Raw genomic sequence first — 15,414 nt, 5'->3', positions numbered from 1 at the left:
AGCAACATAGCCTGAAATAGCCATGACTCCCCAAGGTATGGCACTGAACCAAGCAGCTTGTCTCAGGTTCACATCATACACCTACAGTCGTCAATTTACAGGGCACATTATAAGCAGAAATATTTCACTCGACGGAGGGGGGGGGGATCACAAGAATGACTTACAGTCTTGAAGTACACTGGCATCCATGAAAGAAGTACAAAATATCCCTGCAAAAATGAAAATTACCTAAATTAGCGACAAAATCACTGGTATGCACAATGTGATAGATAAATAGAGTTTAAGGTTACCCAATTGTTGACAACATTGCCAACTATGATTGCCCATGTCGGAACTTTTGATAGCAACAGAAGAAGAGGCGGAAATTTGCTCGCATTCTTAGATGGATTCTCCATCTTTCCTGCCTGAATGAGCCTCAACTCAGCCTGGCTGATGATGGGGCTGTCACGAGGATCGTTGGTGATTCCAGTGACCCACGCAGATAGCCAGACAAAACCAAGCAATGCAAAGAGGGAGAATGAACCATTAATTCCAACTGTCGATATCATAACTGGTGTCGCCAGAAAGCTCAGTACATTTCCAAGATGGAATCCAGCCATAGAGATGCCCACGGCGCTTGCTCTTTCATGAGATGGGAACCACCTAGCAGAAAACATTCTAATCTTATTTGAATTTGTTTGGGATGTGTCACATTTGGAAATTCACATATTCCCCCAAAAGTTTGGCCCATTTTGAGATAATACAAAGAAGTTAGAAATGTCATATAACATGAAGAAAGTTTTATCAGATAACTTCCAAATCTGTCACATAATGCCCCAACCTAACATAACCTTTTTGGTGTTATGTCACTGTCAAATATATATGCTACTACACTAAAACTTTGAAGTTATAGTGAAGATTGAGAGTTATAACTTTATAATCCTAATGTGTACCCGTAGGTTGAGCACCCTTTCATGGGTACAAAATCTGGATTGACCGAACGTTATCTTTTTTTTTAAATTTGCTTCACCAGTAAGATTCAACCCAAACTGTTTTGATACCATATTAAAGATCCTACCAGTACACCAAAACTCCGGAGTTGCAGTGACGGTTGGGAATTATAAATTTACACTTTTAACGGTGAAAGTTTTAGAAGTTCTTGGCGTTCTCTCAAAATTGACCAAACTTTTGGGAGATAATGTTAAATCCACCCAATCTATCTCTTTACCTAGAGAGGAGAGTGTTCATGGAAGGCAAAGCAACTCCTTCAGCCAGGCCGAAGAGAACGCGAACGAATAGGAGCATGGCAGTGGAGTTTTCAGCAGCCAATGGCGTGAGGAATGTGGCGATCGACCACACAGTTGCGCCGCATGCCATGACTAGCTTCCCCCCATATCTATCAGCAAGAGCTCCTCCAACGACGGATGAAACCAAGTAGCCCCATAAAAATGAAGACTGCGATAAAATTAATATGCAGTCATCAGCATGCAAAAGTTTTAAAACTACAAACGATGTGCTTCTCTTTTTTTTAAGTATAGCAAAGCCCTGGACTCAACACTGACCATAACCAAATCAGAATCTTCACATCTGGAAAAGACACTTTTGTGAAGGGAAAACTCAATTTGGGAAAGGAATTCGTTAATGTTCACAAATTATAATGTGATCATGAATTGTTAATGTTCACTCAGCTTGGGGCAGTCAATCAATACGTAAACAAAGGTTTTCTTTTTTGTAATGTCTTGCAAAGAAGGGGGGAAACATAAGAAAGAAAAGGCGGCAAAAGGATCGAATACAAATCCTATCAGAACCATCCGAGAGTGGGACAGTTCCGACCATAAATATAGGATAGTTAAAATTCCCAAACACTAAGGGGGTGTTTGGCAATTTGAAAGTGAATTTAAAATATGTAAATTTTTTTTTTTGCAAATGACTTTTACATCCGTGTTAGCACGCAAGTGAAATACAATGTTTGTTTGAAAAATTAAATTATTATCGAAAGTGCAATGTGAAGATGACGTGGCAAAATAAGTTTAATTATACTAATTTTAATTAAATTAGTTACTTTTTTGTCACTTTCATGTGACTTCGCCATTTTTTTAGGGGAAGTTAAAATTACATTAAATCATATGTGGCAACTTTCTTGCATCTCACTTTCATAACCACTTACTCGCAAACAAACACCTAAATTGTTAAATAAAAATAACTTTCTTACTTTCATTTTTTACTTACATGCATACAAACACCCCCTAGTTGATTGGACCAATGGAGGTTCGTTGAGGGGAAATATTTGAATATTGAAACTGCACTCCTCATTTAATAAATAAATAAAATACAAACGTCTCTATTAGCTAACCAAATCTGATGGGGTGATGGGATCATAGGAGCAGGTGAGCCACCAACCTCAGAAAGAAAGAAACAGTCATGCTGACATTTAATTATTTCTTTGTGAAAGTTCCACAGATGGTATGCATTGTCCACAAAAAGCTGGACTAGCAAAAAGAGATCAAAATTTTCAAATTTATAAGCAGAAGAATTTTGGTGCACACTTATAGTCTACGGATGCTGAAGCTGTCGAGGGATGAGAAGAAAGTGAAATAATTCAAAGATTTTTATTCCCTCGTCTTTGCATCAATTAAGAGATAAAGAGCCTCTTAAATATGCGCACCAACCCCCAACGATGACCAAACAAACAAAAAATAATCCCAGCTTGGCAGGAGACCGAGACCAACAGGCTACACAAAATACTATAGAAGAAACAATCAAAGAAGTTTCATTTCTAGCACTTAGCCCCCACGGGTTGCCCCTTTTTCCAGAGAGTCAAATTGCAACTAACACCCCTCGGGGGCCTAAATCAAATTAGACGAGAGGATTACGCGCAATCCAGCCTTAAATTAATTATTGACTAGGCAATTATATATGAAAAATTCCCTAAAGACTCAAAATATGAGACCAACGGGAGGACACGTGAGCTGATCATAAAAACTCATTATGCAATAGGAGGGGACACCTCACATGTCCCCTGTTGATCCCATATTTTAGGTCATTGTAGCAAAGCTCATTATATATTAATATTAACTCACCGATGGAATCCGACAGAATGACTGCGACCAAGCCGCACCTTTGCCGGCGAGGGGGCACGCGCGGGGCGAACAGACAGTGACGACCGCGATCGCGGCGGTTGGGCGAGCGACTGAATCGACGCCACAAGCGCGCAACCGTTCCGCTCTCACGGCACGGGACACCAGGCCCGCCCCGGCGCGCCGCGCGATCTCCCCCTCGCAAACGCCTGCGGCGCGTCGGGCAAACGAAGCGGCTTCGCTCCTCTCTCGCTCCGCCCTTCGGTCTTGTGCTCCCGATCGCGAGCCGCCCGCAAGTGTGCTCCTGGCTGCCGCCGGTAAGCTGGCGGCTCTGCGTCCGATTTGATCGAGGCATTGCGGGCGAGGGAGGCTAGCCGGAATAGCGCGGGGTGGGAAGGTCCGCTGGCCTCGGTGGGTACGGAGCAAACCGCAGAAGCCATGACCAAAATGTTTAGGAATACGCGTGCATGAATGAATGAATGAATGCGGGCTTTGTTCAGGTAGATCCGCGCGATGCTACCGAGGCTGCCTCCGGTGAACGAATCAGAGAAAAAAACGACGGCAAAAATCGCTCCGGGGCTTTGAATGAGCGGGTTGTTGAATCTGGCCAGGCTCTTTAATAGATTTATAATTCTCAACTAACCGAGTTTGGAACTGGGACAGGGTGAGCTCAGCAATTTTTAGCTTTCGATTAATAAACCAGACCCCTGTGTGCTGCAGCCTGCAGTGTTACCGCCTCTAGTTTTATTTTTTGCGCACGGACCCCCCCTGAGCGAAATGTTTTTTCGATTTCTTTTCTGTCCTCGCAGAAAAGAGTTTTTTCTACGAACAATTTTTCACTTCAGCCCCATTTAATTTTTTATTATTAAAATTGATTCTTTTTTTTTATTTATCAAAACCGAACCGATTTCTTGATTAGCAGTTTAATCATCTTCCTAATTAGTCGGTATTGACAACCCCGACTATTTAGGAGGGTGTTAAACCCTAATTAGAAGCCTTAAACCCTAAAAATTAAAGTCCTAAATAGTCGCGGTTGGCAACCCCGACTAATTAGGAAGGTGATTAAGCTGTTAATCAAGAAATCGGGTCGGTTTTGGTAAATAAAAAAAAGTGGTCGATTTTAATAATAAAAAAATGGATTGGGGCTTAAGTGAAAAAATGTTCGTTTTTTCTACTCTTCTGTCTTTACAGAAAAGAATCTTTTTTTCTCCGATGCTTTTATTGACTTGCACGCAAAAAAAAAAAAAACCCGTATCTCCTAATCCAGAAAGCGGATTCTTGACATATAATGTAAGAAAAATCACTTGTTTCGACGAGACGGGGTCAATCAGCTTGGCAGATTCCTGGAAGCCCGTCGGTATCTCCCAATTTTGATAGAATTTCATGAATAATTAGCTTTTAGGTTATTTCAATTAAAAATTTTGAGTCTTGCTTTTTATTAGAAAATAAATCTAGTTTGGTCTCGGATTTGACCGGCTGATCTCCTCAGTTACAGGGAGTTTTATAAGGTGAGGATTTAATAGATTTTTATTTCTCTGTAATTCTAGTCTCATTGGGATTGTTTCTCTATTTAAGAAGAGGCATGTAAGTTTAGAATTATTAGACCATTTTCTATCAATAAAACTTCTCTTGTTATATTTTATTCGCGGGTTCACAAATCATTCTTCGTGAACTCAAAGGGCGCTTCTTGGTGGATTTCGAGGCTAATCACTTTCGCGCTGCGTTATAAGACTTCTAAGCGTGGACGAGTTTAAGATGTTTTATTCATGGAATTTATCTGCAAAAATAAATTTAGAAGGACAGCAACTTCAAACTTGCAATTATAGAGGGCCTATCCGCAATTAGATTTGAGCCCCGGCTACACCTTTTGTATGGAAGCAATTCTAGCCAACAATAGCGAAGGGTGCTTGTTAGCTGAAAAATCCCATAACAGCGTCAAGGAACAATAATGTCACTTTCGTGTTATAACTGCCACCGCTTCTGAAAAGCACAATTTACCGGGTGGTTGATGGCGTGGGCCAAACCCTGCAACGGTTCAGTATCAGCAATTACCAACGAAGAAGATTGACGCATCGGCCCGCTACTAGGCAACTGGCATCACCGTACGCTTCCAATTTATTGCATGTGATGAGCAATATCGGATATGGCACCACATATTCATCAAGGGAAACGTAAGCTGATGCTTTGGTTTAGAAACGGAACCAACCAAACTAATTATATTATATAAATATTTCACACCGAGCATAAATGTGGTCAGCGAGAACCAACAACCACTAAAAGGTTGGGGGGGCTGCCCTTGTAACGTCCTGCCCCGGAATCCCGGAGTCGGTACGCTATTAGATCTGATGGACTAGCCTCACAAACCACCACATGTCTTTTCAACACGTTTTGTCCTCACTCACGCGCTCCCTGGAAAACTTCCCAGGGGGTCACCCTTCCTAGAATTTCTCCAGGCCAAGCACGCTTAACTTTGGAGTTTCTAAGAGTTGGGTTTCCGAAAAGAAGATGCATCTTGGTGGTATGAGTATTCCAATCAAATCTATCAATACTAATCACATCACCCTCTCAAGGGCTGGGGTATTACAGCCCTGCAACTAAATCTTCCGAAGACAAATCAATATAGTTCAACGTTGCGCCTTAACTTTTCAAAAATATACCATAATGAAATCCACAATCATCCTCTGTGACCAGTTAGCTACATAGAACACCAGCAAATAAATATCTTATTCCGTGCAAAACACAATGATCCCGAAAAAAAGAAGAAGAAATAGATTGCTGAATGCGAATACAAATAATATGAAATATACATACAAAAAAATTCAAAGGTATCAGCAGGGACATAGCATGCGTCCAGACTGAGCAATCCTTCCCTATGCATTTAGGTTACTTTCGCGTAATTTTCCAGAATGAATGACTTAAAAACAATTAAAAACATAAATCTTATGCCCATTAATTTTTCAGTCCAGTAAACAAGCTGGACTGCTGTATTCTGATTCTTCTCCTCGTTTATCTACTTAAGCTCATCAACTTTGTACTGTGAAATTCTTCCCCCTTAATCTATTCTGCAAGAGGTTTCTTGTTCAAGAATTCATTCAACCATAATATATAAGGGAAGCCAACACCCATGTGATTAACTTGGTCAACCCTACACAAAGGAGAGACAGTAGAGGTTCTGATTCTTTTTTACCTTACTTGAAACTAAGTAGGAATTTATCAAAATTTCAAGTCATAACAGCACAAAGCCCCCTTCAACATTAAGAAGATTTTCTTCTTTTTTAAATAAAGGACAAGGTAATAAACTACAAACTTTGCCGGTGACATGCACACTAAAAGCTTACTGATGAGTTCCATCAAAATCAACTCTCTCTCCGGTAGAAAAGAAATCCCAGAATAATGTCGCAATGAAATAAAGGAATGCGGTGAACATGAGAAACCCACGAAAGGAACCCATCCTTTCAACAAAGAAACCTGCTCCAATGGTTCCCACTATGGCGGCCAGGGTTCCAGCTGTATTTGACATTCCTGAAATCAATGACCAAAAAATATAAGATGGACATCATTTAGCAGAACATCAATGTATGCATGTCAATGTAAATAGTACCGTGTAAAATGCCTGCATATTGTGGAGCTATCTCCTGAAAAATATAAAGCAAGTGGAAGTAATTAGGAATTTGCATATAATACATTTTTCTCGATAGGCACTCTAAGGCTATGAAAATTGACTGACCTGGAGATTCACCAGAAATCCAGCGTGGCTAAAGGAGCTCAAACCAACAGCTGCCGTAAGCCAAGCTGAAGCTACAGATGGGCTTTTGGCTGCATTTAAGCCAAGAAGAGCAAGTCCAGGACCGAGGAAGCCGATTGACTACAGAGAAGTGAAACAAAAAATAGTTAAGGAGTTAATAGATCACTTTCAACTCGGAAAATCTAATACGAAAAAATAATGAACAAGACTACATTACTTATCTATGTTGCCTGACATAATTAAACTGATGAGGACTTTTTCACAACTAAGTTATTCTAGTCTTCATAACTTTCTTTTGCATTTTCTGAGAAAATTATTAATTCAAACATGATTAAACCTTGTTCACAGAATGACAGATAACAACTAAGCCTTTCCACATTGTGTGCAAGAGAATGGATATGTTCGATATGTTCCTTATAAGCACGCATAAAAGTTGACAAGTATAATATAGTTTGAGAACAAAATATTAACATGACTAGCAGAGAACAAATTTACATTGCAAGAAAATTTCCTTGAACAACCTAAATAACTTGAGAACAAAATATAAGCACGGCATTCTACAAGTGAGAGAATTAATTTTTTTTAAGCATCGTCCGTAAGAAGCTGTAAAGTTAATGAGCACACTCGAGAACATAAAATTCATACTTGTAACTCGATGTTGCAATTTTTCTAGAAACAAACTCCATTTGAATTACTTGTGTGAAACAAACTGTAAACGCGAGAAGCAATACCTGCATTACTTTCCGAGTAGAAGTAACACTTCTACCACTTTGAATCAACATGTCCGAGATAAATCCAGCAGCATACCCTAACATTGCCATCATAGCCCATGGAAGTGCACTGAACCAGGCAGCTTGTCTCAGGTCAACGTGATAGATCTGTCCAACAAACATGCAATTAGATGCATTTTTTGGTAACTAAGATGTAAATGCCCAACATGTATTTAGCATTATCAAAAGATACATACTGTGTTGAAGTATATTGGCATCCATGAAAGAATGACAAAGTAACCCTGCAATTTCAGTCAAATCAAAATCTGAGCAGAATAAATAATGCTGCGACAATGAGCTAGAGGAGAGCCAACAGAAAAATTACCCAGCTGTGCATGGCATTTGCAGAAATTAAAGCCCACGTTGGCATCTTCGAAAGTAACTTCTTGAAAGGAGGGATTATTGTGGATTGTCCAGGAACTTTTCGGTGATTAGTTAGAAGCTTCTGACTCTTATTGATATAGTCTATCTCATACCTTGATATACAGGGATGTTGCGCAGGAGTACTTGAGGTTGCTGCCAACCATACTAAGACCCAGAGGAATCCAAACAACCCGAAGATCACAAAAGGTCCAAAAATTCCAGCCTTTGACATGAGGATAGGGGAAATCAAGAGCCCAATTGCACTACCAAGGTTAAACCCAGCCATAGCAAGCCCAACAGCCCTGGACCGTTCTACTTGAGGAAACCATCTATAAGGAAAGGCCAGTTTAAACAACTTTATCAACCCCACAGAATTGCACAATCCTTCAGGCATTAAAGATACGGAATTCTTAGAACAACAACCAAACATATGCCAGAACTTGACCATGCATCGCATATAAAGAAAGGTGCAGGCTAATACCTGGAGACCATGTTGTTCATGCTCGGAAGTGCTACTCCTTCAGCTACACCCAGGAGAATTCTCATGGAAAGTAACGCCCACAAGGAAGTTTCAGCAGCCCAAGGAGTAAGAAAAGTAGCCAGGGACCATAGAGTTACACCACATGCCATGACTACTTTACCGCCATAATAATCGACCAGCGCTCCTCCAACTATGGGAGACATTAGATATCCCCATAAGAAAGATGACTGTTTTCAGTAGCTCATACCAAATCAGGGATAACTCTCTAAAACAAATAGTAACTTACACTGAAGATATCACTAATACAAAAGCCTCATCTCGTTATACTTCTCAACGCATAAATTTCATAAGAGGAGTGACAAGTATAAGCAGTTTCAAAGTAATTATCGTACCAAATGAACTAGACCACTTAGCGTAACATACAAAGAGTGCAAAGTGACCAGTTAAACAGAGATGGTTATTTAAAAAACCAATTTTCTTTATTATCTTCTTCCTAAGATAAATTTCCTCCCCTGTAGTAAATATCTAAGACTGTAATAAGAACTTAGAAAGTTCCCCTATGAGTTCATATTTTGTGAGTCCTTGAGCCGGTAGATAATGCACGCCCATCCGATTTGCTCCACCTTACCGCCACTCGACTTTCTCACTATACCAGCCAGCATACATGAACTCTCTGTTCGGAAGAGCTAGGTTTTCTCATGATGGAAAAAAATGGCAGGCCGCCTCTTTCTTCTATCTCGTATTTTTCAGCTCTTTACTTTCTTTTTTTTATCATTTCGATTTAGACGACGGATAGTTACCAGGTTTTCCCCCCATTTCTGCCACAAAATCCACACTAAGATCTTTTAGGTACACAGCTATAGCGAAATGAAGTTCAAATAGTTTAAGAAGGCTTCACGTGCAAAGTAAAGTTAACCAACCACCCCCCCCCCCCCCCCACCCACCCACTCCAACACACACACAAAACTGTAGCAATACCTGAACAATCCGCGCAAAAGATTGAGTCATCGGCACAGAGCTTTTAGAGCAAGGGGACAATGGCCACCGACATCACAACTCGATCGGCATTACACAGCGCCAAAGCCAACCCTAGCATCGCCACAACCTTGACCCTCTCCGACGTCACGAACTCCAACAAGCTCGGCCCCTGCATCTCGCTCTCGTCAAACCCTAACGGCTCAAACCCTCCGTCTCTCGAAACTCCGATCGAAGTCGAACCCGCTGCGATCTTGGGGGTATCGGCTCCGCTGAGTTGGTTTCGTCGGATTTTTGGAGGGTGAAGAGAATTCGGAGAGATTCGCCGTTGAACTCGACGAGCGGAGCTTGGGTTAGGAGAGAGCGGGGGAGGAAAGGGGAGAGGGCGATGGAGGGAACGAGCTCCGAGGATCGCCATGCCTATCTGGCGCTCGATGAAATGGGTCGGAAATTGAGATTCTTTTTTTTTTGAGGCTCGTGATTGAGAGTAGAGAGTTGAGGATCACGTGACTTGCACATGTTTGAGTGCTTAACTAACAAACAAAGAACTCGCACCGTCCGGTTTTCTCGATAGAGCCCTTCAAATCATTATTAATTGGGAAAATTTGCAAAATAGTCCGTTTTTGCTAATTATTTAGCAAAATAGATCATTTTGCTAAATAATCAGCAAAATAGAACTTTTTTTTGGCCAACAGGCTAAAAAGAGGTCTATTTTGCAAAACAGTTCAGAAAACATACGGGACTAGTAGTTTCGTATGTTTTAATCACGGATTCGTGAACTCAGAAAATTTCACAAAACATTGAGATGAACTCAGAAAACATACGGGACTACTAGTCCCTTATGTTTTCTGAGTCACTAATCCGTGATTAAGTTGGCTCTAAACATACGGGACTAGTAGTCCGTATGTTTTCCGAGTCTTGTTTTTCAAAATCGACCTTTTTTTTTCAAAAGAGATCTATTTTGCTAATTATTTAGCAAAACGGTCTATTTTGCTAAATAATTAGCAAAAACGGACTATTTTAAAAATTTCCCCTTACTAATTTGAATTGCGAAGACAGCCCCTATAATTCTATTCTATTTGTTGCAAGCAGGACCTCATGTAGTTCTGCTTATTGCGAACAAACCCTCTGCATTAAGTGCGAATATACCCTTTTGGTAAACTTTTTTAACTCTTTTGAAATAAATAAAAAAATTAGTAATTGAGTGTCTATCCTCACCAATAGAATTATAAAGGGATCTATCCGCCTCTGTTTATGTACCGATTTAGAATAGGAGCGAAACGGTTCAAATCATAAACATTATATTTTGAGTCACCCAATCGCGTGAGGGTGTTGCTAATAATTTTGTACTCCCAATTTATGTTTGCTTCCACAATCTAATTCCCAACTTTGCGCTGAAAGTCCCACCCCCTCGTTAACAAACATGACCGAGAGCCTTACTCCAATCTAGGGAAAGGCTACGGGGCCCCCTCTAAATAACCGCATCCAAGAGCCACACGATCAAACGAAACAAGACATGCTGCATCAGCCTAATCTCACCTTAGCTCGAACACTACATCATACCAAAACTCGACGCACGCCACCTCCTCCACAAACGGCTTATCTCTCTGCGCTTCGCTTCCTTTCTTGATACTCTCGAGCAACGAACGGAACCACAAAGCGTCCTCCGAACACTTCCTGTCATAGTTTTCGAACCTGCAGCGGAAATGGAGAACGGAGTAGCGAGCTACGCTCGCGGAGCTACGCTCGCGCGACAGCTCCGCGCAATGTCTTGTCGCGTCCACGCCCTGCCGCACCTTCTTTCGCTTCTCCGTCGCTGAAATCGCCTAGGAACGGGGTGAGTTCGCACCTGGATCATTAGCGCGTCAACTAGAAGCTTTTGCAGTGTTTTTACTAGCTCGAACTTCTTGCAGGGTATTAAAACAAGCTTGCTCTTTGGCCAACCATTGAGGGCGAGCTCGAGGTCCTTACCAAGGAGTAACAAGGCGGCGGGAAGCTCGTCAGGGACCACGAAGTGTGAGATTGGAGATAGTCTGGTAAAGTTATACGTAAACAAATAAATACCGTCCAAAATTCCAACCTCATTTCACTTTGATATCCCGTCCAAATCTTGATCTTTTACATAAATTTATATCGTGTGCTTAGAATGTGATGCGCCCATCGCTGCTGCTGCTGCGGCCGTTTGGTTGGTTAGACCACTAGCAATTGAGCAAAAAGAATCTATATGTGATGCAAAGTTAGCAGAAAACCTAAGAAATGCGGACAGGGGTATCAAAGTGAAATAAGATTGAAACTTTGGGGTGTCATAGTATGAAAACATACTTTGGAGTACCAATTGGTGAAAGTAAGCCTCAGATGTATGGAGATGTTACTAACTAGGTTCTTGTCCGTTGTACGTAGGAGGAGTTTTTAGCGAAGGCAACTCCTGATAAGAACCTCATAAGGCTGTTAACGTGCATGGGGGAAGCACTGAGAACCATCTCCTTCAAGGTGAGGACGGCTTCATGCGGAGGGACAGCGTGCGTGAATTCTTTTGGTGATGAACAGCTCGCGGTCGACATGCTTGCTGACAAGCTCCTTTTCGAGGTAATGATCATTCCTTTTAAGTTTACCGCTACATTTGGTACTTCAAGATGTCTTGTTCTGCACTGTTAATTGCGAGTTGCTGGTCGAATAATATACTTCTCGTTTGCTCTTCAGGCATTGCAATACTCACATTTCTGCAAGTATGCATGCTCCGAGGAAGTCCCTGAGTTGCAAGATATGGGCGGACCAGTGGAAGGTAATCAGCCTAATATATACCATGATAGACCGACAGTTTTCAAATTTGAATCGAAAATGAGCCTCCAAGCGAACACGAAGATTCATGTGTTCCTTAGGATCTTCCTGAGCTGTCGTATCGATATTTTGAACTTACTACCCATATGCTTTTATTTTTATAGATAGACACCCTGCTGTGTTTTTTTTTTTTTTTTTTCTCTTTTTCCCTTGAAAAATAGGACATTATAATTTGACAAATAAACCCTTCAAGGGTAAAAGAGCCAAAAAAACACATAGGGGATTTGTGCCGACCAACATTATACATCAAAATTTCATTCTCTTGCTAAGCTTGGAGTTCAGAGTTACAAGGCTTGTGAGAGTTTAAGGAGGGATTATTTGTGCCTTTTAATCTTGTTATGCATGCAATGATATCAAAATCTTCAAGCTTCTCGTGAAGTTATCGATGCTTCTCTCTGCTAATCCTCTTAATGCTTTTGAAGAAAAGAGAATCCATGGCAGGTTCTCCTCAAAAGTAAATGTAGACTAGATATCTTTGCAAATCAAATATCAGACGACTGGAACTAAGACGGACCTCTTGAATTCCCTTCGAAACACAGGTGGGTTTAGCGTGGCGTTCGACCCTCTGGATGGTTCTAGCATCGTTGACACAAATTTCACGGTGGGCACAATCTTTGGGGTTTGGCCGGGTGATAAACTCACTGGTGTGACCGGAGGAGACCAGGTTGCCGCTGCAATGGGCATATACGGTCCTCGAACAACTTACGTTCTCGCTCTTAAAGACATTCCAGGAACTCATGAATTCCTCCTCCTGGATGAAGGTATTTCTATAGTCATCTCCCTTAGTTTAAGAGTTGAATTGCACATAGACCCCTGTAGTATCCCTCTAGTTCATTGTTGCAGATAGACTTACCCTTGGTGAAATCTTGGCAGATGTTGCCCCAGGTGAAAATTAACGAGTTTGTCTGAGGGTAAGAGTCAAAATAAAATTAAAACGATACTCTACGCGATAGTACGCAATATCTAATTATCTCGGTGAATGCTATAGGTAAGTGGCAGCATGTCAAAGACACAACATCCATTGGAGAGGGAAAGATGTTCTCTCCAGGAAATCTAAGGGCTACGTTCGATAACCCTGACTACGACAAGGTGCTCATTTTCAAGCTTTCAGTTCCTTTATGAAGGTTAAATGACTATAACCAACAAAGACAAATGTATATCGTCTTTTCAGCTGATCAATTACTATGTTAAGGAGAAGTACACGTTGAGGTACACTGGAGGAATGGTGCCTGATGTCAACCAGGTAACAATATTCCTAACAAGTAATAATATTCCTGACAAATGCTGATTACTTCTCAATGTTCTAATAACTGAGTGGACATTCATTTGTTTCACCATTAGACAGATATTTTAATAGGTTAATTGTGGACAAAGCACCCTGAGATATCGCCCGATTGCAGATAGACCCCATTAGACCCATGTACTATCGGCCAATTACAGATAGACCCCCTGTAGCTCTATAGTTATAGATAGACCCCTGAGTGAACTTTTTGACTCTTTTTCCCTCGGAAAAAGAGAGAAAAATAATTTTTTTTAACAAATAGACCTCCTGCAGGAAAAGAGTCAAAAAATTCACTCAGGGGGTCTATGTGAAATTTGACGATAGTACAGGGGGTCTATCAGCAACAATAGAACTACAATGGGTCTATCCGCAATTGGGAAATAGTATAGGGTCTATCCGCAATTAGTACTATTTAAAATTTCTGTTACTAGCCATCCTATCACTGTACAAAAAGTGGCCAACTCAAACAGTAGTAAGCTGGGTCACTTTGCCCAAGGGTAACATAAATCTGGACACCAGAACTATTCTAGTAGTTGCCCTATTGCGGATTTTTAATAGAATTGTTCTGACAGATCATAGTAAAAGAGAAGGGTATATTCACCAATGTGACATCTCCAACTGCTAAAGCTAAACTCAGATTGTTATTCGAAGTGGCTCCTCTGGGTTTCCTAGTAGAGAAAGCTGGAGGTTTCAGCAGTGATGGCAAACAATCTGTTCTCGACAAGGTAATAACTACCCTTGACGAGAGGACTCAGGTCGCTTATGGGTCTAAAAATGAAATCATCAGATTTGAGGAGACTATGTATGGGTCCTCAAGGCTAAAGTCTGGTACACCTGTTGGTGCTGCTGCTTGAGATTGATAGAGCAAATCTTGTGAACATCAACACTTTGAATCTGGCATTGTAATAAAGTGCCAACACCTTCATATTTAGAATTTGAATGTATAAGATCAATATAAGGATCAAACTTAGAAGGTTAAAGGTCCTGTGTCTGCAGCATTTCTGTTCAAATCTGTACAATTAAGATACTTCCTTTTTTCTTGTGGTGTTTCTATAATAGATAATGAAACTTTCTTGTAAAGCTATCATGTTTCACGCAAAAAAAATGTCTCTATAATGTCGACTAAGAGCAACTATAGAGTATTTTGTTAAACAATGAAATATATAGGTATATACAAGTGCTAGAAATTGGTTATTTGGTTTCACTTTCAGTAATAAAAAATCACCCTCATACTAACTACGATCTAATCAATTCTAGATATATGATTAAAAAACTGAGTTAGGAAAAGAACCTGAGACAAGCCACTTCCTGGCTTAGTAAAATTGAAGCATGCTCCTCATGAAGAGATGAAAACTATTGTTAGCGCTTACCATTCCCAGATCCTCATTGGAAATCTCTATACTACTACTCAGCAGTAATCGTGATTCAGCAAAGATTATATGCCATATGCCATTACTGAGCAGCTAAATCTGAATGCTATTTGAAGGCCACATAGGGGTTGAAATAAGTTTGGGAGAGTGCAAATTCAAAACGAGTTCTCACTCAAAATTTATGGCCAATAGTTGTAGCAGATGCATGGTAACAAATATATATATATATAGAGAGAGAGAGAGAGAGAGAGAACAAAGCAGCATGAGTGTTGTCTTAACTGTTCTCAATAAGAACGAATTCTTGCTGTTCAAAGACTTGATAGACATACAGACAGACAACATAATGAAACAATATAGCAAAAGGAAATAAAAGGAAAGACTTCCAAACTTGACAAAAACCTATGGGGTATGATTCTTTTTTCCCCCTACAGGTAGTAAATTGCCCTATGGCATGTACACCTGAAAATAACTATTTATATAGCACTAACTTGATCCATCATTTGTAAATTATCTTCTGACCTAAAATCTAAGGGC

General features: G+C 40.5%; 3 protein-coding genes across 5 annotated transcripts in view; 1 reads left to right on the top strand and 2 right to left on the bottom strand.

Annotated features, from left to right (window-relative positions):
• The window catches only part of LOC109827832 (probable anion transporter 3, chloroplastic), a 16,980-nt gene extending 11,851 nt beyond the window's left edge, over positions 1-5,129 (bottom strand). Inside the window, 5 exon segments of the mRNA XM_020394854.1 lie at positions 2-81; positions 165-209; positions 291-642; positions 1,208-1,524; positions 5,055-5,129. Of these exon segments, the coding sequence (XP_020250443.1) occupies positions 2-81; positions 165-209; positions 291-642; positions 1,208-1,524; positions 5,055-5,129 (869 nt within the window).
• Positions 5,130-6,224: 1,095 nt separating this feature from the next.
• On the bottom strand, positions 6,225-9,866 carry LOC109827827 (probable anion transporter 3, chloroplastic). Of its 3 annotated transcripts, none has more exons than XM_020394847.1 (8): positions 9,394-9,866; positions 8,416-8,642; positions 7,897-8,263; positions 7,769-7,813; positions 7,533-7,679; positions 6,784-6,921; positions 6,658-6,691; positions 6,225-6,578 (listed from the first exon to the last, which is right to left on the bottom strand). In XM_020394847.1, exons 1-8 carry the CDS (start codon positions 9,421-9,423, stop codon positions 6,391-6,393), a joined length of 1,176 nt encoding a protein of 391 aa, XP_020250436.1. In that variant the 5' UTR covers positions 9,424-9,866; the 3' UTR covers positions 6,225-6,390. The 3 variants fall into 3 exon arrangements, with proteins under 3 accessions (XP_020250436.1, XP_020250438.1, XP_020250439.1); XM_020394849.1 differs by having other exon boundaries at positions 8,416-8,605; positions 9,394-9,415; XM_020394850.1 differs by lacking the exon at positions 9,394-9,866 and having other exon boundaries at positions 7,897-8,318; positions 8,416-8,503.
• Positions 9,779-14,590, top strand: LOC109827831 (sedoheptulose-1,7-bisphosphatase, chloroplastic-like). Its single transcript, XM_020394853.1, has 10 exons — positions 9,779-9,833; positions 10,483-10,546; positions 11,092-11,227; positions 11,304-11,426; positions 11,791-11,976; positions 12,091-12,172; positions 12,768-12,989; positions 13,217-13,317; positions 13,400-13,471; positions 14,083-14,590. Exons 1-10 carry the CDS (start codon positions 9,779-9,781, stop codon positions 14,362-14,364), a joined length of 1,323 nt encoding a protein of 440 aa, XP_020250442.1. The 3' UTR covers positions 14,365-14,590.
• Positions 14,591-15,414: the final 824 nt, after the last annotated feature.

The sequence above is a fragment of the Asparagus officinalis genome, unplaced genomic scaffold (genome assembly GCF_001876935.1).
Source record: "Asparagus officinalis unplaced genomic scaffold, Aspof.V1 AsparagusV1_Un470, whole genome shotgun sequence".
Lineage (NCBI taxonomy): Eukaryota > Viridiplantae > Streptophyta > Magnoliopsida > Asparagales > Asparagaceae > Asparagus > Asparagus officinalis.
The sequence above is the reverse complement of the archived record's forward strand: the minus strand, read 5'-3'. Positions and strand labels throughout refer to the sequence as shown.

Excerpts from the sequence above, each read along its gene's own strand:
- LOC109827827 (XM_020394847.1), bottom strand. The coding sequence starts at position 9,423 with ATGACTCAATCTTTTGCGCGGATTGTTCAG. Across the intron at positions 8,643-9,393 it reads CTTTTGCGCGGATTGTTCAG|TCATCTTTCTTATGGGGATA; the intron begins GTATTGCTACAG and ends TACTGAAAACAG. Across the intron at positions 6,922-7,532 it reads CTACTCGGAAAGTAATGCAG|TCAATCGGCTTCCTCGGTCC; the intron begins GTATTGCTTCTC and ends ACTTCTCTGTAG.
- LOC109827831 (XM_020394853.1), top strand. The coding sequence starts at position 9,779 with ATGGAGGGAACGAGCTCCGAGGATCGCCATGCCTATCTGGCGCTCGAT. Across the intron at positions 11,427-11,790 it reads GTGAGATTGGAGATAGTCTG|GAGGAGTTTTTAGCGAAGGC; the intron begins GTAAAGTTATAC and ends CGTTGTACGTAG. Across the intron at positions 13,318-13,399 it reads ATAACCCTGACTACGACAAG|CTGATCAATTACTATGTTAA; the intron begins GTGCTCATTTTC and ends TCGTCTTTTCAG.